We start from the raw sequence: 26,717 nt of genomic DNA, 5'->3' as shown, positions 1-26,717 counted from the left end.
GCCAATGTTCTACCTTGTGCATAATTACGCACCCCTTTCCTATTGGTGACGCAGGCACTATCGATCCTGAAGCTGCCTATTTAACATGGGCGAGCAGCTGGAAGCATCGGACACGACCTGGGCTCCTGAAGGCTGCAGTCACCGGTGAGTCTTGCTTACTTCTTCTTATAGACAGATTTCTGGGCACTAAAAACTTTACTTTTCTTTCTCTAGTGTTTAGACCTGTGTTGGTGCAGAAACAGGGTCAAGGCTATTGTTAAGACTAAATAAGCAGTGGCGTGTCCAGCGGGGTGGCCTGGGAGGGCAGACTGGCCACCCCAGGTGCCACCACAAAGGCAAAACAATAAAATTCAATCAAATATCAAATGTACGATTATGTTTTAACGGTGAAGCTCAGATATCCGAGTGTAAGTGAATGCAGCATCGGCTTCTGCGCTATGTGCATCACGTTAGCAAAGGTAGGAGAGCCAAGCACGAAAGTAAGGAAGCGTAGAGCTGCCACCCAGGCGTTATAACGTGATACACACAAAGCTGGATTTATTCTGTCGTTACGCTGCACAGCTGCCTCTTCTTCTCTCATTCTCTCCCCCTGCCTCTCCTGTTGCTACTTCAATCATGAAACTGATCAGTGATCAGCTGATCGGCTTTTCTCTCTTGTTTGTTTATCGCCCACTTTGCGCCAGAAAGAGGAAACCAGCAGATGTCGCGCTAAACAACAGCTGCACGTTTAAGCTTGATCAGCTGTTGTTAGAATTTATTTAATATAAATTTCTAGTATCAGCTGATGTTTGCTGGAGCCACAGCTGCAAAAAAGCTGCTGGTCATGATATGGTTTGGTTATCTGGTGAGAGGGAAACATGAAGATGAAACCAGGAGATGTCCTTACTGAATCATCAGAGCTGAACAGGTGATGGAGAAACAGGTTTACCTTTTAGTTCACATGAATGAGTTGAAGGGAAGTTATGAACTGTTTCTGAGAGACAAATAACACCAGGATCCTTTTCTAAGCAGCTGACAGCTGGTAACTGTGCAGGGGCGAGTCTAGCAAAGTGTTGCCAGGGGGGCAGGTAGGGCATTAACAGGGAGAGGGGGGCACAAAGAAATACTTTTCTTTCTTATTCTCATTTAAAAGATCTCGCTTTTATTAAATAATTATCTAAATCTTACAACCAAAGTTTTTATCTGACGTAAAATGTATAGAAATCATACATATACCAACAAGACTGTACATCACTGTCACAACAGGGTTTGTTTTCAGTCAAAGTCTTTATGGCTTTAATACCTGGTGGGCCGGTCTCTAGTCAAAATGCCCGATTTTCTGTCCCAGTCCAGTCCTGCAGGTTAATACTGGCAGTGTCACCATGCCAGCTGACTGTATTTCATCATCAGCCAGTGTTGTTCTTTATACATCAATATTACCAAAGTTTACCATAAGGCAGCATATAAAGTATTTACTTGCTTTCAGGTTTTATTCAAATGTTAGTCTTTTCAGTTGTTTCCCCACTTTTTTCCTGTTTCCAAATCAAACACCAGTTTGTGAGAAGATTATCTTCTTTTTTTAACAGGCAGATAAAGTTTTACATTGGCATTGGCTAATTTGTCAATTGTTTGTTACAAATGTTCATATTTTAATATTCAAAAATGTTTTTGCCCAAAACATATGTGCACAACATGTCAGTAAAAATACTATGCAAATATTGATGTCCTTGACTGCTGAATAAACACTGACTGATTGTATCTCTTGTACTTTATCAACGCAGTATCTAAAAACTTTGCACCGTAGTGGTTAAAATCTCATTCTAATAAGAGTTAAAAGTGCATTCGGTTGTTAGGTTTATAGGGTTATTGAATTATGGTTAACGGTTGGTAGAATTTTTTTTAAACATTATCTGCCAATTACATCTGCCACCCTTCTCCAAATCTGTGCCCCTACCTGGCCCCCCCAACAAAAATTTTCTAGACGCGCCACTGTAAATAAGTACTAGCTTCTATTTTGTCCCTGAGATTTATTTCCCCAGCATAAAGTAGTGTTGGTGTTAGCAGTGGTAGCTTAGAGATGGCAAACCTACAATAAAAAGTAACATGGATTAACAACTCTGTGCACTGGGATGGTGTAGATTGTGAGCACAGAATCTCCTCACCAGGTTTCGTTTTGTTTCTGTAGTTTTCCGAGTGAGAGCCTGTGCTAAAGCTAGCTGTGCACCACTTCTTAGTTACCTCTTTTAGTTCTACAGAAATGTTTTTGTTTGTCCCATCTGCTCCAAGTAGCCCCGTTAGAGGTGCGCTTTGCCCCCTGTGGTCCGAGTCTTCCCGGTCAGCCGTTAGACTCTGTTCCTGCTACTCTTAGCGAACCTTTAGCTTCCGCTTGGTTGCTACTGCAAAGACTTACTGCTGATGTAGAAATTTAAATCTTTCATTACTAAATCACTTGACTTAGTTTTACTTCTAACTATGAAAGAATGTGAGGAGAATCCAGCTAAGGTGACACAGTGACCATTACAGATGTGTCTGAAGCCACAAGGCCCGCCCATAATGCCTAGGCTGCCGCCAATGCTGAAAATTCCCACCACAGTACCCAAATGTGCAATGAGAACAGAGACAGGGACAGTGCAGGGAAGTGCTCACATGCATTTAGCGTGTGAACGATAAATTAATTTTTTTATAATCTGACATTCTTAGCTCTCTCCCTAAACAAAAACAGTGAGTGCAACGTTAAAACTCAGTCCTATAAGTTATTATTTTATCCACAGTAACTTTAAGAATATTTGAGTATACATCTGTTAGCTGGTGCAACTCCTTCTGATTCACAGGTTTCTTATATGACTTATAAAACTGTCTTCCAAAAGTTTTACCCATTTAGTAGGAGTTTCTCTATCTGTACTACACTGCTATTTTCTTTTAGGTCTTTTAGTTTTCCTTACAATCCACAAGCCTGTTGCATAGCTTGTAGCTTTTTGGGTGAATATGACTGTATATAAAAATATCTGCAGGAAAACTAGACCCTTGAAAATAATTAAAATAACTGAAACAGTTTTGTGAACTTGGAAAAATTAAATATAGTAAAAAAAAAAATGTAGAGGAAGTTTTAGTATTTGTTAGTTTGGTAAAATTTTACCACAATTTCCCTGATGAAGTTTTGAGGGATATGTTTATTGACAATCTGGATATCTACAAGACTGTGAGACAACTGCTTTAAAAAAAGGCGTGTTTTTATTTTTATTTTTTTTAAAAAGCAATATTTTAATAAATTCTATTTCTGACATGCACCCTCCAAACTAAAAGTTAACATTTTCAAACAATAAAAACTAAATTGAAACAAAAAACCTGCTCTGCACTTAAAAAAAGCAAGACTAAATCAAAATAAAGTTATTAGTCCAATCAGTGTCAAACAATGGTCTGAGTTTTACATGAGTTCACAGTTGTGTGCACAGAGAAAAGGGCTCAACAGAGAGCTTTAGAGGACTTGAGTACTTAGAGTGAGAGTGGAGGATGTCTGCTTGCCTGGCCTGACAGGCTGTTGTTAGGCAGTTGTTAACAAAATCTAATATCCAGTGACATATGTAGTTTGACCACCACCTTATTTGGAATGATAGCGTTGTTGCTGAGCTGTAGTCAACAAAGAGCAGAGAGATATAACTCATTTGGCTTCATTTTTCCCATTTGTCTAGTGTGTTGGGTGTTTGCTTCTGAAGATTCTTGAAAGGTCTTGTGAATTGTGGGTCTTATTTCATATCATATCTTATTTGTTCCACAGTATGAACGCTCTACATACTTATAATCTTATATAATGTAAATAGAATAGTTCAAACACACAACAGTAGTTGCCCTTGAGGTTTTATTTATTTTCAACATGAACAAAATTGGACTGAAAACTTTCAGAATGCTGCTTTTGACTTGTCACAGTGGCCACTGATCAAACAAACATCTACTCAGTACTTCTATCAGCTCTACTCATTTGAATCATTTTACAGCCATAACCGTTGAATATGCATCCTAAAATACCACATAATGCATAAAAGACTTTATAAATGTATTTATAAAGGACACAAGTTTTGTTAAATTAGCAAAACCAGTGAATAACAAATGCAATAACTTTGCAAGAGCACCTGTGAATGTCCCATCAGAAAAACAATTTAAATCGTAAGTACAATATTGCACTGAAGTTGTATACTTGGCAATAATAATATACTATACTGCCAATGAAGACTGTACAATATCTTCTAAAGGCACCATCAAAATAAGTATGTTGTGTTCACAGTGATTCCAACAATAGATGATCAGCAGTAAGACTGAAATCTTCACGGTTTCAGTGTATTGAGGTTAGATTGATAGGTGAAGGTCTTGGATCTGCAGCAGTCAGGTGCAGATCCCCTGGAACTCTAGAGCTTTCCACGTGCAACTGTAGACAGTGGCTCAGGAGTGGATGGCACGTAATGTCTGTTAAGTGCGCCTTGAAAGATACAGGAACTCCTCACGGGTTTTGGGGTCCTCGAGGTAGACTCCCAGCATGGCGCTTGTCACTGTGCGGCTGTTCATCTTCTGGACACCACGCATCACCATACACATGTGCCTGCAAAACACAAGTGCGCTTATCAAACCTCTGCAGCTCCTGAGCTTACTGGCTCCTAAGCTCTGCTTAAGGCCAGTATTTTGTGTCATATAATGCTATATGAGCATCTGTGCAATATAACAGCAGCTTTAAGCTGTACAGATAATAATGTTGAAGGTAGGTAGTGTGTGTATGTTTGTACTTACGCCGCTTCAATAACCACAGCTACACCTTTTGGCTGCAGAGCCTCAGATATCCCAACGGCGATCTGCTTAGTCAGTCGCTCTTGAACTGAAACCAAAACAAAACAAAGAAATTCAGCTTATACGGTACACTAGACGATGCCAGTTGTCTAGTGCACACATTTGCCGGTTGCTTACCTTGAAGCCTACGGCTGAAGATCTCCACAATCCTGCAGAAATCAGAACACAAGCAAAGCCAAGGAGATTCATTAATAATGATTCAGTTTTTAATAAACACAGTCTGGCATCAGTCCCTGACTACCGGCCTCTTCTCCAGCCAGCAGACTGTATAACTTGTCATTTGTGAATCAGTCACATTCTGTGAATTTGTCATTCACAGTTCAACGTTAGTGAGACTGTCTCAAGTTCATCTGCAGCTACTGTAACTCTGCATCACTATATTCAGATTTAAAGAGATATTTTAGGACAGGAGGAGAAGGAGACAGGCAGAGAGGCTGTGATAATAGTCTGGGATTCCCACAGGTCCAAAAGGATTTTCTCATGGCTCGAGAGCGAGCAGAGTTTAGACTTGTGTCTGATGAGAGGCCTAGATGATAGCCAGTGTGTTTAGGCTCTAAGCCTCCAGGTCAATGCACTGGAATAACAGAAGAACACAGTCAGCTGACACTAACACGAGAAACATACAGACACAGTGGCAGCTGGAGGGTACAGTGCATGTGTGTGTGTGGGTGCGTACTCTGTTACCTTGCCAGCTTGCTCAGTCCCACCACTTTTTTGTTGGGAATATACCCGATGTGAACCTGGAGAGGGACAACAGCCAGTGAGAGCACATAATCAGAGAAATACAGGAGGTCAATATTAGCGGTTGAATGCTGAAATTAATTCACTGAACAATGCTTAATGAGTAAGAAAGCTTTTTTTCTTGTCTCACTCTTTCTTTCTTTTTAAATGTAACATTTCTTTCAATCACATAGACCTACCTTGCCAAAAAAGGGCACCATGTGGTGTTCACATAGTGAAAACATGTCTATGTCTTTCACAATCACCATCTCATCGTGGTCTTCATCAAATATGGCATTGTTTAAGATGTCTGGTGATACAAAAGCAAACATATGCATTTTTTACATTACATTTACATTTACATTTCTTTACATATGCATTATCTTTACTTCAGTTAAGGAAACATTCATCTGAAATCTTTTCAACATCCTGGAATCATAATAATAATGCTTAATACTAATAATACTTGATCTACCCGTTATTTTGTGCCTTGATCTTTTAGTTTTAACGTCTGTGAAGATTTAAAATATCATGATTTGACCAACCAAACGTTCATAAGTAAAAAGATGCTGAATACTGAGGTAAGTCATTTTGCTAACTCACTCTCTCATCCTCTCTCAACTTGTTCCCAGGTGACTCACCATCGATGGTCTCATGGTAGCCCTTGGTGAGGAACTGGATGGCTTTGGCTGCGCGCAACGGGGTGCGCAACAGTCCCTCCCGGTCGGTGTCCTCCCCAAGATGCCTGAGGATGTCGGTGTAGGCGGTCTCCAGCGCCGGTAACCGAGACGCGTCCTCCAACTCTTTGCGGGATGTCTCGTGGTGGTTGTTGACGGTTGACATCTTGTTGTCTGTGTGGAACTCCTCCACGATGTCGCCGACTTTTGTGCTCATGGTTAAGGCGCGCTTGGACTCTGCTTAGGACCGAGAAATAAACAAGGATGAAGTTCCGTTGCCCTGCGGGTCTGGCTGGCCTATTCGGTAGTTATCCTGTTTATGGGGCCTGCCTGGGATGCGCATCAGGCTCCTATTGGTCGGAGTCGTGCGTACGTCAAAAAAGGAAGCATCGTCAGAGGGGTTAAACAGACCAACCCCGCCCCCTGCAAAGAAGAAAAAAAAGGGGAAAGAAACCTTATCTTATGTCACTTGAGACCTTGTTAACCTCGTTTTAAATCATCTGAGTTGATTTGTTCCAGTTATGTTGCTCTGATACAAAAAATCTTAGTAAGCTCGTGAGGCTCATGACTTCACATGCTTTTTTTTTTTAAGTTTATGGAAATCAAATTGTCGTGTAATCACGAACTGTCTTGTTAAGCCACAATCAAAAGCACATTATGTTTTTTTCTGCTGGGAATACACAGCCCAAAATGTCAGAGGGCTTCAAAGGTACATATCTGCATTAAAGATACTTACAACCAGTCTGTTTAACTCTATGTCTTAATTATGAAAAATGTGGATGGTTTGACATTAATTTTGTAATATTATTTTCATGAATAAAATGATTTAATACAAACAAGCCTTGTGGGATCTGATATCTGATAAGTAATAAATGTTGTTTGCATGGTGATATAGTATTTTAATCATAATAAGAATAATAATAACTTTATTTATAAAGCGCTTTCAACCAAAGTGCTGTACAGCTATTTGAACTAAAAAAAAAGAATAAATAAAAGCGATAAATAAAAACAGTAAGAATTTAAAAACTAAAAGGCATAAAATTAAGACATGTAAGATAATCATCAGAAAACAGTTATTACATTTATTTACTTTTTCTTGCTGTAGGTCAGCTGAAAGAAGCATCAGATACTCTAAATCAATAGGACAAACTACGATAAGTTTAAATGAAAGGATTGCTTCATATTCTTGGAAGAAATCCTTTGCATTAAATGACTGCCTGAAGTATAGAACCCATGGATGTGGTCATGAAGCGGTTTCTCCCCTGAGAAGCTCAGCTAAGCCTTCACTGCAGCCACTTTTGGCTGCTTCTTATTTGTGGGTCCCTCTGAAATTTGTTTCCAGTAACTGAAAAGCATCTACTGATCTATTAACTTCATGTTGAGTTTGTTTGATGAAATTCTGGCAACTCTGATCCATAAGAGGTTAATTATAATTATATGAGTATATATATTATGTTAATTGGTGTTTCTAAATTGCACATAGGTGTGCATGTGTTAGCCCAGTGATAGATTGGCGACCTGTCCAGGGTGTGCCTTTCCTCTTGCTCTATGCTAGCTGGGTTAGGCCCAGCACCACCCAGGCGACCCTGATAAGGATAAGCGGAAGAGAATGGATGGATGGATGGAAGTCGAAAATTTGGGTTATCATTTCAAAATTTCGACGTAATAACTTTTAGTTTTAATACATTTAAACGATTTCATTAGTTTTGAGTTATTTACTGAGAAATGTGAGTTAGAAAGTCGATATTATTTATGTTCCGGTGATTACTGAAGTTTTAAGTCAGGTTCGAAAATGTTTACATAACATTAGTGTTCCGAGCTACTGAAGACGTAAAAGAAGAAACGAGCGGCGTTCTTGTCATTTACATGTTTCAGCGACTTACTCGAGAGTTTAAGATCATTCAAACATCTGTTTATACGTGGTTTAGCTTTGAAATGTCTGCATTTGTGAATAAAAATGTTCCCAGTAAGCGGCCCCGGTTGCGTTCTTGTTTCTATGGGAACATCTCGTCAACGCAACTTCCTGTTTGGTTCTGCTCGGTGGCGGGAGATTCCAGGATGGCGGTGCAGCCGAAACAGAACCTGTCCATGGACAGCGCAGCCGAGCACGGCTTTCTTAACTTCATTTTCTCCATGCCGGAGAAGCCGGACACCACATTCCGGATATTTGACCGTAACGAATATTATACGGTTCACGGGAAGGACGCCATATTCGCGGCGAAGGAGGTTTTCAAAACGAACGGGGTCATCAAATATTTGGGTTCAGGTACTAGCTTAGCTGTGCACTAAGCTAACTTCAGTTGGCGCTTTTAAACAAGTAAGGGGACGAGGGGTGCCTCGGTGCCTTTACTATTAAGCTAACCTAGTTGGTGTGACCGTGTAGCCAAAGAAAGGGTTTCACAGGTTGTAGCTAAGGTGGCTGCTATTAGCTGCAGCCCTAGCAGGTCCTGTACGTTCAGAAGCATTGCCATGGCTAATTAAATGTTGGACAGAGTGTTTTTGTGGGAAATGATGAGGGGTCCTCTTACAGTTAAGTGTTTTCATTTATTGTCTCAGGGACATTTCATTTGTTTAAATGGCGATATATCATTGAGCTACAAATTTCCTGTGAGGTCACTGACAGAAAAACATGGAGAACAAAAACTGCTTCACCCAGATATTAGATGTTTTAGTCTTTATAGCTAGCTGCAGCTCCTTTCTTCTGTGGTAGTTTTCAGCATACAACACAAAAACCTGCATGACTTGTACCTTTGTGCTGACTCTAAATTTTACACTAGGACAAATGATGGAGTTTAAATACCTTGAGTCAACCATGGAGAGCACTGGATAGTGCACAACAGAAGTGAAGAAGAGAGTACCAAGAGGGTAGTGCAGGTGGAGATGGTTTTCGGGGGTGATTTTTGACAGGAGGGTAGCAGCAAGAGTGAAAGGGAAGGTGAAACCTGTTTTGATGTATGGTTTAGAGACAGTGGCATTGAGAAAAAGACAAGAGGGAGAACTGATGATGTTAAGATTTTAATTAATTGGGAGGATGGACAGGATTAGAAACGGTTATGTTAGAGGGACAGCTCAGGTTGCGCATTTTGGATACAAAGTTGGAGGGGCAAGGATTTGGACATGTACAGAGGAGGGATAGTGGATGTATTAGACAGAAGATCCTTAATTAGAACTGCCAGGCAGAAGGGAAAGAGGAAGCCCACACAGGAGGTTTTTGGACATACTGAAGGAGGACATACAAAGCAGGATGCTGGGGACAGGCTGAGATGGAGGCAGATGATCTGCTAAATAAAAAATGCCACCTGGTCACATGAGATACTTGTGTACTGAAACCACCAGCACTCTGTGCCATGAGAAGGACGCATTACAAAGATTTTGACATGTTTTTGTTGGTCAACAGGGAGTCGAAAGCTGGAGAGTGTGGTTCTGAGCAAGCTGAACTTTGAGGCCTTTGTGAAAGATTTGCTGTTGGTGAGGCAGTACAGAGTGGAGGTGTACAGGAACCACAGCAAGAGCAGCAAGGAGCACGACTGGAAGATTGAGTACAAGGTACTGTGCTGGCTATTGAGACATATCAGGGTGGTTTCTGCTTGTTTAAAAAAACAACTCTGGATCTTACCTCCTGTGTCCAAATGCAGGCCTCTCCAGGAAACTTGACTCAGCTTGAGGAGATCCTTTTTGGTGGGGAAAGCGGCTCAGAGGGCTGTGCAGGTGTCGTAGCTGTGCGGCTTGCAACTGGAGCTGATGGGCAGCGTGTTGTTGGGGTCGGGTATGTGGATGCAGCCCAGTGGACGATGGGAGTGTGCGAGTTTCCAGACAATGAGATATTCTCCAACTTGGAATCCCTGCTTGTCCAAATCAGTCCCAAAGAGTGTCTCCTAGCCCAGGGGGAAGCTAACACTGATGGGAGTAAACTGCGTGAGGTATGTGGGCACGGTAATTACTAAACTTATGTTAAAAAAATCAGTATGAACATCAGTCTTGCAAAATGGGAAGTCTTTAAACGAGTGTTCTTTTCTTTAAACCAGGCCTGACTTAAAAAAAATTAATATTAATACTCTGGCTGCATAAGCAGAGATTGTGATGCGAGTATATTGTTGTTTTTGTATGTCTGTGTAGGTGGTGCAGCGTGGCGGCATGCTAGTCTCTGATAGGAAGAGAGCTGAGTTCAACAGCAAGGACATGGTCCAGGATCTCAACAGGCTGCTGAGAGCAAAGAGAGGGGAGACTGTGGCGAGCAACACCTTACCTGAGCTGGACAAACAGGTGAACGACAGGAAAAAACAAACATTTTGACAAAAGGTGGTGGTTTGAAAAAACTTTTCTTTATTTTACAACAACATTTAGAACTAAGCATTATTGATAAAATCCCAGTCATAACAGCTCCTGCCGACTAAATGACACTCAGGCTGAAGACCGTGCATATGAACAGGTCACTATGTGGGAAGTTTGACCATAGGGTCCCTTGTGTGGTGTCATTCTCAGGTGGCAATGTCATGTTTGGCTGCAGTGGTGCGTTTCCTTGAACTGCTCTCTGATGAGTCCAACTTCAACTCCTTCAACCTGACCACTCTGGACCTGGGTCAGTACATGAGGCTGGACAACGCTGCCGTCAGGGCTCTTAATCTCTTCCAGGTAAGTGACCGGTGTCAACGCCTCAAAGTTTTCACCTTGATAAAATCACCAGAATAACAGAAGTGTTCTTTTCTTGGCTTGTCTTGGCTTATTAATGCAGTTATAATGATGCAGATTATATGGCAGCAATAAAATAATTTCTGTATCTCCACAGGCTCTTTGTGGTTGCAGGCTCTGTAGGAACTGGTTGTTGTTGTGCTAGAAAAACAAAAAGATGTGATTTAGAGAATTCAAAAACACAAATTTGGAAATGACCAGCAAGAAATTTAGAAAACCAGCAACCCGTTCAAGTTCTAGTAGCTGTGACATATTGATTTTATTGACTGAGCCTGTTTTTTTTTTTTTCTTTTTTCTGTTATGTAGCAAATACGTACGACTGTGATAAAAATATTCCCAATTTGTCCGTGCATCACTGTAATTCATCTGTTAAATTCACGACTAACATGCAAATTGTATACTTCAGGGTTCACCTGACGACACCACCGGAGCTCACTCGTTGGCCGGTTTGTTGAATAAGTGCCGTACGCCGCAGGGTCAGCGGTTGGTCAACCAGTGGATCAAACAGCCCCTCATGGACAAAACTAAAATAGAGGAGAGGTAATACAGTGATGAGGGATGGAGGGTTTCTGTACCTTTATCAAATCCAACTTAGCAATATGCCAGGTCTGTAGGCGATAAGACCTCCTAGTCAAACATCTTTAGCTTAACAAACATTATACATTTCAAGGAGGCATTTAAGGGAATAGAAGTATGGTATTATGAATCAGCCCTCATGTTTTTATAATTTGACAGGAAAAGTCGAAATAGATGCAGAAATTTACCGATATGTCCGCATACATGGAAATTCTGAACTGAACTTTTTTAGACAAGTTTTCTTGTGATTTCTTTGAGTAGTCTTCAGGAGTATTTCTCCAGGCTTCCTCGAGGACATTCAGAGGTCTTCTTTGGATGTTGGCTGCCTTTTGTTTAGTTCTCAGTCAAAGATGATTTCGTACTGCTTCGATAACGCTGAGGTCCGGGCTCTGGGGGAGGCCATTCTACAGGACTTACAATTACTGAGGATATTTTTGTGCAGGCTTGACCTGGTGGAAAGCTTTGTGTGCGACTCTGTGCTGAGGCAGACCTGTCAGGACGATTTGCTGAGGCGGTTTCCCGATCTTCATCGACTGGCCAAGAAGTTTCACCGTCACACGGCAACGCTGCAGGACTGTTATCGTGTCTACCAGGCTGTGAGCCAAATACCGACTCTTATCACTGCTCTGGAGGGATACACGGGTAAGCTGCAGCTTATACACTGTTTACCTCACTCTACAATCTGTTTTGCAGGCTGCAGGGATGCTGTCTTGTTTGCTTCATACAGCTGATTTGACAGTTTCTTAATTGTTGTTATTTGGAGTCCAAAGATTGTTGTTGCTTCATCGTGCTGACTGTGTGTAAACAAAGGATGCTGTTTTTCATGGAACTATTTATGTATTGAATCAGATGAATTCAAAACTGAGATCTGGTCTGCTTCAAATCACTTTTAACTAAAATTTAGGCTAATACTTTGTTTGTGTTGCAGGTAGCAACAAGGTTCTGCTAAATGCAGTATTCCTCTCGCCTCTCAGAGACCTGCAGACTGACTGCACCAAGTACCAAGAGATGATTGAAACCACACTGGACATGAACCAGGTCTTTTCATTTGCTTCAAAGTATTTTGCCCTCCGTTTGCACACAGCCTGTTGTGCATTTGACTTATTTCTTGTTTCGTGTAGATCGACCACCACGAGTACCTGGTGAAGGCATCATTTGATCCGGTGCTGAGTGAGCTGAGAGAAAAGATGGATGTGCTGGAAAAACGCATGCAGACAGTGCTGAACAGTGCAGCCAGAGAACTAGGTAATTACAGTATATACATAATATAAAACAATAACCTTATTAATTGGTATATACAAAGAATCTGTTCTTAGAGGAATAACTTGTAAAGTACGACATGAATATAGTGATAAATAACCTAATACTAATTCTTTTCTTTTAATTGAAATTTAAACGTGTGTGTGTGTGTGTGTGTGTGTGTGTGTGTGTCTACAAGAAAACAAAAACAGGTAGTTTCCTAAATAGGTTCTCTGGATATTTATGTTAATGAGGTGTTGAACAGGTGTACCTAATATAGTGGCTAATGACTGTGTGTCCTAACTAACCTGGTGCCGCAGCAATCCTTGTGCAAGGCAGGTGACGGCCGTCTAAAGGAAGGTTTCCACTTTGGCTTTTATGCTTAAACAGATTGGCGTAACTTTGTGTTTCAGGTCTGGAGGCGGGTAAAACCGTGAAGCTGGAGTCAAACGCCGTGCTGGGATTTTACCTGAGAGTCACATGCAAGGAGGAAAAGAGTCTGAGGAACAACAAGAAATTCACCACGCTGGATGTGCAGAAGAACGGTGTGCGCTTTACCAACAGGTGTGCCTCACCGCGCCTCTAATGTCAGCATCACAAAACGCTGCTCGTTTTTTTGCGGGTTTTTTTTTTTGCCATCTGATGATTCACGCCGATGTATGTTCGCTTGCAGTAAGCTGAGCTCTCTGAACGAGGAGTACACCAAAAGCAGGGAGGAGTATGAGGAAGCCCAGAACGCCATCGTTAAAGAGATCATCAACATTGCCTCAGGTGAGGAATCTCATCACATGCTCCTCACTGTGTTCTCAGCAAGGCATCGATTTGAACAGCATAGGAAACGATTGTATCTGGGTTGCGTGAAAACTGGAAATGTCATAATTGCATGAAAGTTGCTTTGTGAGACCGTTTAATTGATTTCGTTCACATTTTCTGTAAAGGTCAGTAAAATTTACAGCACGTGGAATTTTTGCATAGACGTCAAAGAACTGGTGATGTTGCGGTCTTTCTTTTATCAAATACAAAATCGTTTTGGAGCCTGCACATGATGCGGTCTTCCGCCTGCGATGGTTCATTTAAGGCTCTAAATGTTTTAAACCGTCAGGTTACGTGGATCCCCTCCAGACGCTCAGCGACGTGATAGCGCAGCTGGACGCCGTGGCGAGTTTTGCCGTCACATCGGTGTCTGCTCCTGTGCCGTTCGTTCGGCCTCAATTCCAGCTCTTAGACCATGGCTGCAGGCGCGTGGAGCTGCTGCAGGCTAGACATCCCTGCATGGAGATGGATGCAGACACTGCATTCATACCTAATGACATCAGCTTTGTCCAGGAAGACAAGAGCTTCTATATCATAACAGGTGAAAAATAAGCACAGATTAAGTCAAGGGTGGATTTAAAGGCAAATTCTCCCATGTGGGCTGTCATTGATGAGGCCCATCACTGTAAAAATCAACCCTATGTTGTAATAAGCGCAGCTTTTATTAAGTCTTGGAAGTACCTCGAAAATCATTATGCTTTCCAAACCTTTGCAGGACCAAATATGGGTGGCAAGTCCACCTTTATCCGGCAGGTGGGTGTGATCGCATTGATGGCTCAGATTGGTTGCTTTGTGCCATGCGAGAAGGCGGAGCTTAGCGTGATGGACAGCATCCTGGCAAGGGTGGGTGCAGGAGACAGCCAGGTGAAAGGAGTCTCCAGCTTTATGTCCGAGATGCTAGAGACAGCCGCCATTCTGCGGTAAGAACAGACGAGCTTTATTAATAGTTATACAAATAACCGATGAGCAGATACGGGAAGGTTTTCTCATCGTCTGTGTTGTTGTTGTTACAGTTCGGCCACAGAGAAGTCGCTCATCATAATCGACGAGCTCGGCAGAGGCACGTCCACCTACGACGGCTTCGGTCTGGCCTGGGCCATCAGCGAGCACATCGCCTCCAAAATCGGCTGCTTCTGCCTGTTCGCCACCCACTTCCACGAGCTGACGGCGCTGGCAGCTCAGCAGCCCACGGTCCACAACCTGCACGTCACAGCCCTGACGTCGCACAACACACTCACAATGCTGTACAGAGTCAAGCCAGGTCAGCACGTGGTTTCGCTCGGGGTTAACGCAGCTTTGTGCTTTTAAAAATGTTAATCTCAACAAACGATTATAATCAGCCCAGAGCGCCTTTAGAGTGATCCGTCTCTGTCTTCAGGCGTGTGTGACCAGAGTTTTGGAATCCACGTGGCCGAGTTGGCTTGCTTCCCGCCGTCAGTGCTGGCCGCTGCGAAGGAGAAGGCGGAGGAGCTGGAGGAATTCCAAGAACCTGCAGGAGATGAGTCGGAACAGGAGGAGGAGCCCAAGGCTAAGAGGCGAAAGACAGACAAGCAGGTAAGGCTCAGATTTCCACTATTATACCAACACCATAATCTAGACACAGCGGTGTCCATAGTGACATTTATTTATCATTTAATAAACACTAGATTGTTGGTACAAGAGGCATAAATGTGCGTTTGTGCTGCAAACGGAGACTACTAGTCTTGCTAATAATAGCAGATTTTTATTAAAAGAAGTGTAGAGACCAAAAGTCAGGGCAGGGGGCAAAAATAAGAATACACTTGAAGCTGTCAAAGGAATGGGAGCCTGTTAGAGGGCTAATACAGAGAGTCAGACAACCATTCGCACTCACACCATGTTGGGGGAAAACTCTGTAAAAGACCCAGGAGAAATAAAGACACAATGAGACAAAGTTACTTTCTTTATCAAACGTGTACACGGGTGAGCTGCTAAGAACAACTCACACCATGCACAGTGGCTTGGTAATTTTTATAGGAAAGACAGTGAGAACAGGATAAGAAAATACAAAACAAATAAAATAAACAACTCCATATGTGGCGCTAGTCTCGTCAGCAGAGAGCTGGGAGAAGGCTGTGAGAGATAAAACAATCTAAAACAATATGTCCCAAAACAGTATGTCTTTGCTGAGAAAGTCTAAAAAGATAATTCTAAACTAATCTAACCATAGACAAAAGGGCATGCTTGCACATTTAAAAGAAGGTAAAGAAACATAGAAACATTTTTCCTGTAACATTCCCTCCTGTTTTAACTTATTTTAAATGTATACAACAATTGTCTGTGAAGGTTATTTATTAAGTATCTTAAGCAATTTTTAAATTCTCAAAATGTCAGCATAGCAGAAATGGAAGTCATTTGGTCTAAAGAATAAAACAAAAGAAAATAATACAAAGAAAAACATAGTAAATGAAAATCATAGTAAATGAAATAACAAGTGGAATAAACAAGAAAAAATAATAAAACTAAAACTACAAAAAATAAAAGGATGAAAACTAAAATGAAAACTTTGTATTTAAAAATGATGAAAACCTAATATGTAAAATGAAAACTTCAAAAAATACAAGGATGAAAACCTTATATTTTAAAATGAAAACTTCAAAAAATACAAGCATGAAACCGTATACTTAAAATGATGCAAACCTTAAATTGAAAACTTTATATGTAAAATAATGAAAACTTCATATTTAAAATGGAAACTTTATGTTTAAAACTGAAGACTTCAAAAAAAATAAAAGCATGAAAACTTGCATAACCTACTAATGTTTTAATCAGTGCATGATCACTTGACAAGTCATTTTTAATCACCACGTCATTCATTAGCAGCTAGTACAAGTTGTCCTCTAACAGAATTGCAACGGGATGTTGTTCTTCTTCAGGCACGGCAACATAAGCAGTCATTGTAGTTGTTATCATCTGTGAAATCATTTGGCAACACACACAACACTAATATGAGCAGTGCTATCATGATGAGACCTAGAAGGAAAAATGGCTTTGCTACAGCAGCTAGCCATGAACCGCTGAACAGCCAGTCCAGCCAGCTTTGTGCTGTAGCTGCTCCAGGTGTGTGGTCAGTGACATATTTTTGCAGAGCGGTCAAATTCTGCAAAGCTTCATAAATGTCTCCTCCAGTTTCGTATCCATCAGGGATAAAAGTGCAACATGTTTCCCCGATCAGCTTGCAAACTCCTCCTTGTGATGCTGTTAGCAGGTCTAGTGTCAGTCTGTTCTGCAGCACCATCGTTCTGATGGCCTGCTGTTCTCCTGCTAAGGCGGTTCCCAGGGTCTTAGTCAAGTTGATGTGTCGTAGCAGAGCATATCGGTTGATTTCCACGTGATCCCGCACCTCGGCAACTCCAATGCCGGGGATCAAGCTCTGTAAGAATTTCACTCCTCCTCAGATGCGAAACTCTGGTTCCTTTACTGCTTGGTGCCGTCCGTGCACATCCTGTCTGGTAATGAGTCTTTGTTTGTAGTATCATTCGGTAGCTGTAGTTGGAGCGACAGTTGAGGCTCATCAGTGTCGCGTTACTGGCACAGGTTTCGTTGAGTGAACAGTCCATACACTTCCTCTCGTTCCTCGGTGGGCAGAAAGTGTATATGTATTTGCATAGCAGTCAGTTTTATTATTCAAGTAAGCTGTAGTGTTCATAAACTGCCACCAGAAATTAGTGGCATAGCCATGGGGAAACTTGGTGTACTTTCCTTTGTCATACAGTGTCTGCCTTTTCTCCATATAACGTGACTTGTTGTCCCTCACGGAAGCAAAGGTGAGGAGCCCGGCCATGGTCAGGGCCGCTGCAGTTGTCATGACGACGGGACACACCCTCCTGTCGCGAGTAGACCCCCCGGCCAGGAAAGCTGACCCCTCCACCGGGCGAGATCACAACAAGTGGGCAAGCCTGCCGTCAGCTGTGTTTAGATGGCTTCACTGACTCGCCTGCAGTGACTCTGATGGATCCAGGATGGTCGTTCCGCAATTTTGCAAGCGGTCGGTGTAGTGAGGAGGACTTGGTATGGTCCCTCCCACCTGGGTGTGCTCCAGTTTTTCCTTTGGAGCACTTTGATCAGAACCCAGTCACCGGGCTTTGATCTGCAAGACACTTGATAGACATCATTACATTCTTCGTCATTTACAATCATCTCTTTATTTTCCTACAACTTAGACATACATTTTGCTACTGAAATTATATCTGCCTTTTTCACTGGGTAGATTTCTGGCCACTTTGAGAATACATCTATAACCACTAGGGTGTATTTTTACCCTTGGCATTCATTTAGCTCAATAAAGTCCATATGGATTGTGTGGTCTCAGGTTTCCCTGAGCATTATATTTTTGACACGTCATGCACGTTCTGACAAATTGTTTTGCTGAGGTTTCAAAATTTACAGTGTAGAATTTACAGTGTAGAAATGAGAGTTGACAATACTGGTCAGTCCCCCCGTTGACAAATGCGTACAGCCATGAGTCACTAATGCCGCCATTTTGTGGAGGAATTTTTTGGCAACACTGGCTTGCCATAACACATCATTAAGTCGTTTGTCAGAACTGCACCGTGTTTTAGCCATTTTGCCTGCTCTGCTGTGCTTGCTGCTTTTTGTTCATTTTTCAACACATCCAGTGGAATCTGATGTGTGTTTACTGCCATCAATGTGATGTTTGCCTGTTGTGCCGCCTATTTTGCTGCTCTGTCAGCAAAATTGTTGCCTGTAGTAATGAAAGAGTCAGTAGGCGTTGTAAGAGGTTGGCATGCTGGTTTGCCAGTTGGTGTAATCATTCCTCTGTTATGCCAAATTTTTTGCAAAATGATGCACAGCAGAGAAAACATACTGGCTGTCTGTATGTATGTTTATTAGTTTGTCTTTGTGTATTTAGCTTTCGCGTATCACAGCTATCAGCTCAGCGCTCTGTGCAGGACATGAAGAAGAAAGTGGTTTTGCTTCTATTATTTTACTATCTGTGGTTACTGCATAACCTACACAATTTCGGCCTGTGCTGTAAGGTCAAATGCTGTTCTCCTAGCTTCCACACTTGCTGATCATAAGGTGGATCTGGGCCTGGAGTTTGTTTAAATCTCAGAATGTTGTGATACTCGGTCGGTTTCTGGCACTCAGGTGTAATACCAGAAAAGAATGGCATGACTGCTATCTTAAGTTTTGTCAGAGCGTCTCTACCTAGCAAATTTACTGGACACGACGGGTCATATATGCATTTAATAAAGCACCTGCGGCCACTTGCTGTGTGTACTAGTTCTAAAAGGGCAGTTAATTGTTGTACAGTTGTGTGGCCTGAAGCTGACTTTACAACTAATTTGTCCTTTACTCCTACAATCTCGTGGGAAGTGACCTTCCTCTCCACGGTTCTAGCAGGCGTTGTCTCTATGTTATCTGCTGTTTCTGCGTGGCTGTCTGCAGCCTTGGTGTTTGTGACTTTGCTCGCCTCTCTGTTCCTGATAGCCACCTGCGGATTAGTGTTTTAGTCTATTGTCAACAGTCAGCCTTATTTTGAAGTTACAGAAAGCTTCTTCTTTTTTGTTTGTCTTGGTTTGGGAGAATAGATGCAACACTACATTTTCACTTAAGGCAGTTTTGAATAATTTCTAGTTTTTCAAACAATTCATGGATCTCACACATTTCAAACGTTCAAGTTAGGGTTGTTTCCCATTTATACATATATATATATATATGTGTATATATATATTTAACTTTGCATAGCTCACAGCTCTAAACCTAGGCATTTTTCAATCATATGCCTAATCACTATGTGTCACTGTGACTCTCAAGTATGGTCACAAGTTCGTTTAAATTCATTTCCAAAACCAACAAAATAATCAAACAAAAACAAAAAACATAAACGTGTCAGGACACAAAAGAAAAAAGAAAAATGCTGCCACCCGAACAAGGCAGAAGTCTGCATATGTTGGCTTTTAATAGCATGCAGCTTGTAACATGGTAGACTAATGTGCCTGTGTTAATTCAGCTCCATATTATTGTGTGAAGTTGCACTGGGTTGGGAGTGGTTTTGTGGTTGTCACATTTTTGGTGAGCCAATGGCTGGACTAATTAGAGGCAGGTGTACTTGATTGCACTGATACACCGGTCTTCTTATAGCCCACACTACAAACACTGCTGTGTTGTTTTGTCTCTCTGTGCAGGTATGTAATGTGATGAAATCAGATATGTTTGGGATGGACGGGTTTTGCCCTATGAATTTTATATTAGGTGTGTCGTTTTGTCTCTCTGTGCAGTCCAGGGCCTATTATATGCCACAGCCTAAAGGCAGCAGGGTTGCAGAGGCTTGAGTGACCACTGACTATATGCTTGCAGGGTGGTGGGTCTCCAAGGACAACTTCTAACCCTGTTAAAGGCAACATGTGGAGTGCAACTTGGCTGTGTGGCATAGCTGGCTCTGGCCTTGGGACTGTGTGTTTTTATACAATTCTTAAGTGGGACACTGGACTGTTTTATCTTTTATCTCTTGATATATTTTTTGTCAATAAATTATCTTTTAGAATTTTATTGACTGACATCTTTTTGCCCATGACTGAGACGGTTGGTCAGACCTAGAGTCTTTCTTTGGGTGTGTTACAGCAGCTTCTGCTCTAAAAGAAACAAATAAATAAAAAGAAAAGAAAATGTGGAACATGCTCATCAGCTTAGCAGTGTCTACATATTTAATTCAGCTTCTCAATCCTGTAGTTGTAGCTGTTGTCTACAGGGTTTTGCTTATTGGTTGTTATTATAGGTGTGCTCTATCTCAGCAATGTGTCATTCTAGAATGATAAGTTTCAAGCTGGTCAAGTGCCTCTATGCACTTCATTAGTTTAGTTATTCTCCGTATTGTCTTCATCTCACATGTCATTACACTGAGTTTCAGCAAACCTTAAGCTTGATGCAGACTACTGCTTAACAATTATTCACCTCACATCATAACCGATTAAGGTGCCTCTTCATATTAATATTATGTCATTGTTAATATTATCCTCTTTGTCTTATATAACAGCAATAGCATATTATAATATTTTATCAGTGTGTACCACTATACTACTACTGAGCCAATTTGATAGTTAGGATCATCTTATTCAGCAAACAGATAATTTTGAATTCATCCAATCTGCGGTCACATTTGTTCTCTCTGTTACATGGCGGACCAGGCAGTTCTATTATAATATATTATTTATATTTTATTTTGTATCCATCAAGGGCTTCAGATGACCTGCAGAATCATCCTTTTCCCAGGGTGGAGACAGTTACCTTTTCACACACTGTCCTTGGCTGAACAATGACACAGCCTTAATATACCTTATTTATTTTATTAAAATATTTTCGTGTGAATTATTTGCTTTATATTCATTTTATACATGCTGGGCATGGTCATCATGCCAACTGTGTTTCATTGTTAATATCACTTTACAGGTTGTTATCCTTGCTATTATTAATTTCAAATACTCTAAAGATAATTTCTACTGTAATTTTCCCTTTGTTCATCTTTATTTCGTACTTTTTATATTTATATCTACTCAGTGGGGTCTGTTTTCAACCCTTTTAAACTACTTCAAACTACTGTGATCTCTAGTTTTCACTTAATAAGGGATTATTAAGTTCTTCCTGATATGGGTGGTGCTGCAGATGCGGCTGCAGGAGTGAGTGATGGTTTACTAAAAGGATTGTGGGGACTGCAGTGTCTCGTCTTCTGGTTTTACTAAACTGGCAGTTGAGTTCTGGTCTTCTGACTGTTTATATTTTGTTTTCTTAAATCTCTCAGTTTACAGACACTGTTTTTGTCCGGCGTCTGGACCTTTTTTTTTTCTCACCACTGCTCGTCAGCAGGAGTGAGTTTTAATTTCACTTGCTTGATTACCCATCTTATTTATGTATTTACTTATTTTTGTTTAAGTAATATATACACGATACAGCTGCTATCACCTTCGCTGGTATTAGAGACGAGAGTGGTTGCTCACACGCCCTTCTACTTTCGGACTATTTCCAAAAGCGGTGTGAACTTTACGAGACGGAACTCGACCGTTCTCTCAACTCACCAGCACGTCAGTGAACAGCAGTAAAAGAAAAACACAGTAGGAGCAGCTCAGTCTCTTATTGGACCGTGAAAATTCAGCTTGCTCCATTAATTACAACAATACACACACATACATTCACATTCACACTTATTCGCGCGATCGGAACCCTTATCATAAGGGGAGCTGCCAGTCTTTCTGTAGACGAGCTACTTATTCCCTAGACCCTGTCTAGACCCAGCTGGGGGAGCTACCCAGAGCTCCAAACCTAACCCACAGAAGTGGGGAGCTTCCAGTCGACGAGCTCCAAGCTACCAGCCGACGAGCTACTTTAAACCCACAGAGGTGGGGAGCTTCCAGTCGCGACGAGCTACTTTCGCTATTTTAAATTCCCTGAATTTAAAATACGCTTTTACGCAAGATTGTGTCAGTGTGTCTGTATCTACCTGGTCGGTGTCGCCGGGTCTGGTCCACCTCGATCGGGCCCCACCACCGTGGGTCGCTTTCTAAGACGTTGGCCAAGACCCGAATTTAACGCTCTTGGTCTTTTTCCACACACCTGGTGTGTGGGCTGTCGACAGGCGAACAACGTGGACTGGTCACGGAGATGGGACACGATGGAGGTGCTCCGGCTGTCGAAGGACCAAGAAATGTTGGGGGAAAACTCTGTAAAAGACCCAGGAGAAATAAAGACACAATGAGACAAAGTTACTTTCTTTATCAAACGTGTACACGGGTGAGCTGCTAAGAACAACTCACACCATGCACAGTGGCTTGGTAATTTTTATAGGAAAGACAGTGAGAACAGGATAAGAAAATACAAAACAAATAAAATAAACAACTCCATATGTGGCGCTAGTCTCGTCAGCAGAGAGCTGGGAGAAGGCTGTGAGAGATAAAACAATCTAAAACAATATGTCCCAAAACAGTATGTCTTTGCTGAGAAAGTCTAAAAAGATAATTCTAAACTAATCTAACCATAGACAAAAGGGCATGCTTGCACATTTAAAAGAAGGTAAAGAAACATAGAAACATTTTTCCTGTAACACACCACTAACTGCATGTCTTTGGACTGTGGGAGGAAGCCGGAGACCCCAGAGAGAACCCCTGAGGACAAGGGGAGAACATGTAAACTCCACAATGAAAGGCCCTGGCCAGATGGTGGAGTTGAACCCATGACCTTCTTGCTGTGAGACTAATCATCGTACCACCATTTTGCCTCATTTCTGTTGAGCTTATTCTCTGGATGCATTAAAGAAGTCTTGACCTGGATATCTACTGGCTCTGAAAGTCTGAAATACTGGCCTTCGCCCTTGAGGACAAGTCATCAGACTTCAGCCTATTGATTCCTACATAGATTAACATTATCTTTTGCACTAGTTTGCCTGACTGCAAGAAAAATGATTGCTCAGTGGCACTGAAACAATGGTAATTTCTGACAATTTAGTTACTCACAAGACTTCATGTGCAGTTCCGTTTAATCTCAGCCGTTTCACTGCAGAGCCAGATGTGATAAGAAATTTTCCTAAGCAAGATCGAGTAGCACAAACTTGAATTCCCCCGTAACAGGGGAAATATTAGTCGGATTTTAGAGTGGCAGAAGCTCGGGATCTTTTAAAAAGCTGAAGACGAAAACAGGATGGTGTCCACAGCAGGATAATGAACAACACAAGTCAAGATCCACATCAGACTTCCTCAGAAGGTGCAAGCTTAGGTGCTCAGTCCTTGCGCTGGCAAAGGTCGGCAGCCTTAACCCAACAATATTCCCACGTGTGGGATTAATAAAGGTTATCTTATCATAGTAAATAAAACCTCTATTGAAAATCTGCAGTTAGACATAAAAGTAAACTTGAGGCAAGAATCTCAGTACTAGAAATCCCTTTCTAGGAAAGTCATCACCTCAAAAGATTCCTGGCTGCTACAAACAGCTCTGATTGTTCCCAGTGTTACTAATTACTGCCAGTGAAGGATAACAGAACTGTCGCTTTGAGCCCTTTTCCTCCTTTGATATTTTCACACTGTAAAAAGATGGGTATTTTATTCTCCACGGTGAAGGAATGTCACAAGCATAGCAGTATAAAGAAGGGGAAAAAAATACACTTGTTGCTGTGTTCTTACAGATAGAGGCAGCCAATCAGAAGAAAGTTGACTTAAAGGCAGCAAAAGCGCCTCGTTTCAGAGAGTAGAGCTGAGGTCCATTCAGAAACCAGAAGAGAGAGTTTGAATTTCTTGTAACACCCATGCCCTGCTTATTTTTCAGGTGGGGGAAAACCTGATCCACTACTTTCTGCAGAAGGTGAAGTCACTTCCACTTGCCACCATGACTGAGGAGGAAGTGAAGGCAAAGCTCAGGAAAATGAAGCAGAAGCTGGTTGCCAAAAATAACACGTACATCAGCGAGGTCCTCGCACGCTGCGTTCCTGTTAAAACTGCTTGATTTTTAAACCCCTACCCGCTGTCTGCTCTGCAAAGTTAAAGTTCATCACTGTAGCGGAGAACACTAGAGTGCTTATACTGTAGTTTTCCAATAAAGGATTTATTGCCACTCTGCAGACACGTTTGTTTGTCTTTTTTGTCCCAGTTATTTCGTGAGATTGCTCTGTCGCTTAACCTCCTAGGACCTGGCGTCCACATATGTGGACATCACATTTTGGGTTATTTAGACCAGGGGTGTCAAACTCAAATACACAGTGGGCCAAAATTCAAAACTGTAACAAAGTCGCGGGCTAACATTAATATTTATTGAAATATATTTATTCCTCCAGATATAAGAATGAATCTTTTCTTATGGACTCAAACACATTTTGCTGAAAAACTGAATATGAAACACGCAAAGCTTAATACTAAACAATATATATATTAGCTGTATAATACCAGTAGGCCAGCTCTAATAATAATTTGGTATGGCTTCGCAGGCCAAATGTAATTAGGCTGCGGGCCAAATTTGGCCCGCGGGCCAGAGTTTGACACCTATGATTTAGACCAGGGGTGCCCAATCCCAGTCCTCGAGAGCTACCGTCCTGCAGCTTTTAGATGCATCCTTGTTCCCACACACCTGAATCAAATGAATGGCTTGTTATCAGGCCTTTGCCAAACATGATGGCATGCTGAAGAGATCAAACCATTTGATTCAGCTGTGTTGGAGTAGGGATGCATCTAAAAGCTGCAGGATAGTAGCTCTCGAGGACCGGGATTGGGCACCCCTGATTTAGACCAATACGTAATTTTACTCTACAAGCGCCTGATATCCACTTACGAGGACATTATACTGCTGCTGTTCTATCGAAATTTTAAACGAATATTCTCATGTGTGGCTCTCATTTTTCTTAGAAACAAAAATTAAAAAAATCTGGTAATTATTTGTTTTTACATTCATCGGGTCCCAATATGCCCAAATATCAAAGAGAAATAAAAATGCATGCCGTGGAAGAGTTCGGGTTTTAGGAGGTTAATGCAGATCCGTGACACCAGTAACTTGTGTGTCTACTGTTGGTCAGGAGGTTAGATGGCTCAGCTCGGGTAATACTGTATATAATTGAGACTAATTGCTTAAAGAGCTCTGATCACTCGATGCAGTATGGATAATGAATAATGGATTGGATTTATACAACGCTTTTCAAGGCACCCAAAGCGCTTTACAATGCCACTATTCATTCACTCTCACATTCACACACTGGTGGAGGCAAGCTACGGTTGTAGCCACAGCTGCCCTGGGGCAGACTGACAGAAGCGAGGCTGCCATATCGCGCCATCGGCCCCTCTGGCCAACACCAGTAGGCGGTAGGGTAAAGTGTCTTGCCCAAGGACACAACGACCAGGACAGAGAGCCCGGGGATCGAACCGGCGACCTTCCGGTTACAGATACGCTTCCCAACCCCCTGAGCCACGGTCGCCCTACTGAAGTTAGTTCTGGTGGTAAATCACACTGAGAACCCATCTCATTGCAGAAATGTTCACATCTAAATACATACCATATGATAGCTGACTAACAGTACTCGTCTTGTTGGAATAATTTAAAACTGCTGAATTTGCTGGATGCACAACTTCGGGAGTCCTAGTGGTGCTAAGATCTTTTTCAATTATCCGGGCACTGAATAAAAAATAGAGATTTCATTTACTATTAACTTAGCAAGTGAAAGGTCACTGGTCAGGAAGGGCATCTGGCATAAAACTGCCAAATGTAGCACTAATGCTGTGGCAAGGAAGTAGCTGAAAAGTAGTCCTCACCTTATTTAACAACCTTATTGTGGACAGTGGACTCCTTTGCACTTCATAACTTATCCCGACTGACAGTGTACACTCTTCCATATGTGGGACAGTCCCTTAAGTTCAGGTACACAGGTCTTATACACCTCTGTTCCTTCAAAATAATCCTGGTGTAATTCCAGATCCAACTTTACAGTGGTGCAAAAAGTACTCATTACTGTGGCTCAGTCACACTAGGAGGAGGCAGCCTCCTTGCGACAAGGACAAATCTGTCTACATTACATTAACTGATTGCAAGTAGCTGCAGTGACTGGGCAACCAAAGGTGGTCACCATCCACCTCTGGGTGACCAGTTTCAGGTCACCTGGTGGGAGGCGACCTGTTTCCAAATAAACCGTCTAAATTGGACTGATTGCAGTCGGTCTCAAATAGACCGCTAAAGGTTTGGAAATAATTGTTCTTCGCCAAATACTGTAAACAGTGCGAGTCAGGCTGCTAAAGAGTACCACTCACCTATGACACATCTGTGTGCCAAAGAGAATTGGTCTCAGCTGGTAGCAAACTGGCTGTGGTCTTGTTATATTCCTACATAAAAGCATTGTTACCAAGTAGCTCATATATCTTGGTTAAATTGTCTATTCTGCAGCAAATACATCACTATTTGTGGAGTTTCAGATCTGAGGCTATGACTGGACTCTAATTGTAAGTAAATATGTATTTGTATGTAAGCAGTAGCAGCAGTTTTCACTGATTTATCACGTTGAATAATCACATCGCAAACAGATATCATGCAGTTGACTACTTAACCCCATTCAGTCCCAACTGATTGCAGACTTTCTCAGTCTAGTGGTTTGCACGTTTTCCAAACAAGTGACAGCTCCCTGGTTTGATCCCAGGAGGATCCCTTTGGGGTTGTGATAGGAAGTGAATCTGGTGCAAAAAAATCTAACAAATT

At 41.8% G+C, this 26,717-nt stretch overlaps 2 protein-coding genes and 1 long non-coding RNA gene across 3 annotated transcripts; 2 read left to right on the top strand and 1 right to left on the bottom strand.

Moving 5' to 3' along the window:
* The first annotated feature begins 87 nt into the window (after positions 1 to 87).
* On the top strand, positions 88 to 7,048 carry LOC146568698 (uncharacterized). The gene is made up of 2 exons (XR_014893636.1): positions 88 to 144; positions 6,165 to 7,048. It is a non-coding gene; the product is annotated as an uncharacterized LOC146568698 (long non-coding RNA).
* gch2 (GTP cyclohydrolase 2) lies at positions 3,830 to 6,426 on the bottom strand. The gene is made up of 6 exons (XM_085284930.1): positions 6,174 to 6,426; positions 5,733 to 5,842; positions 5,497 to 5,552; positions 4,930 to 4,961; positions 4,756 to 4,840; positions 3,830 to 4,570 (listed from the first exon to the last, which is right to left on the bottom strand). Exons 1-6 carry the CDS (start codon positions 6,424 to 6,426, stop codon positions 4,441 to 4,443), a joined length of 666 nt encoding a protein of 221 aa, XP_085141056.1. The 3' UTR covers positions 3,830 to 4,440.
* A 1,177-nt stretch (positions 7,049 to 8,225) lies between the features above and the next one.
* On the top strand, positions 8,226 to 24,108 carry msh2 (mutS homolog 2 (E. coli)). Its single transcript, XM_085284929.1, has 16 exons — positions 8,226 to 8,475; positions 9,607 to 9,755; positions 9,845 to 10,129; positions 10,326 to 10,472; positions 10,692 to 10,841; positions 11,305 to 11,438; positions 11,917 to 12,116; positions 12,403 to 12,512; positions 12,596 to 12,719; positions 13,127 to 13,277; positions 13,387 to 13,484; positions 13,816 to 14,067; positions 14,242 to 14,446; positions 14,540 to 14,787; positions 14,905 to 15,080; positions 23,817 to 24,108. Exons 1-16 carry the CDS (start codon positions 8,268 to 8,270, stop codon positions 23,991 to 23,993), a joined length of 2,814 nt encoding a protein of 937 aa, XP_085141055.1. The 5' UTR covers positions 8,226 to 8,267; the 3' UTR covers positions 23,994 to 24,108.
* Positions 24,109 to 26,717: the final 2,609 nt, after the last annotated feature.

Source organism: Mchenga conophoros, linkage group LG8, assembly GCF_057382185.1.
Source record: "Mchenga conophoros isolate Kocher_MC1m ecotype Shallow Benthic linkage group LG8, M_conophoros_male_GT1.1, whole genome shotgun sequence".
Taxonomy (NCBI): domain Eukaryota; kingdom Metazoa; phylum Chordata; class Actinopteri; order Cichliformes; family Cichlidae; genus Mchenga; species Mchenga conophoros.
Note: the sequence above shows the minus strand (reverse complement) of the source record. Positions and strands in the feature narration are given on the sequence as shown.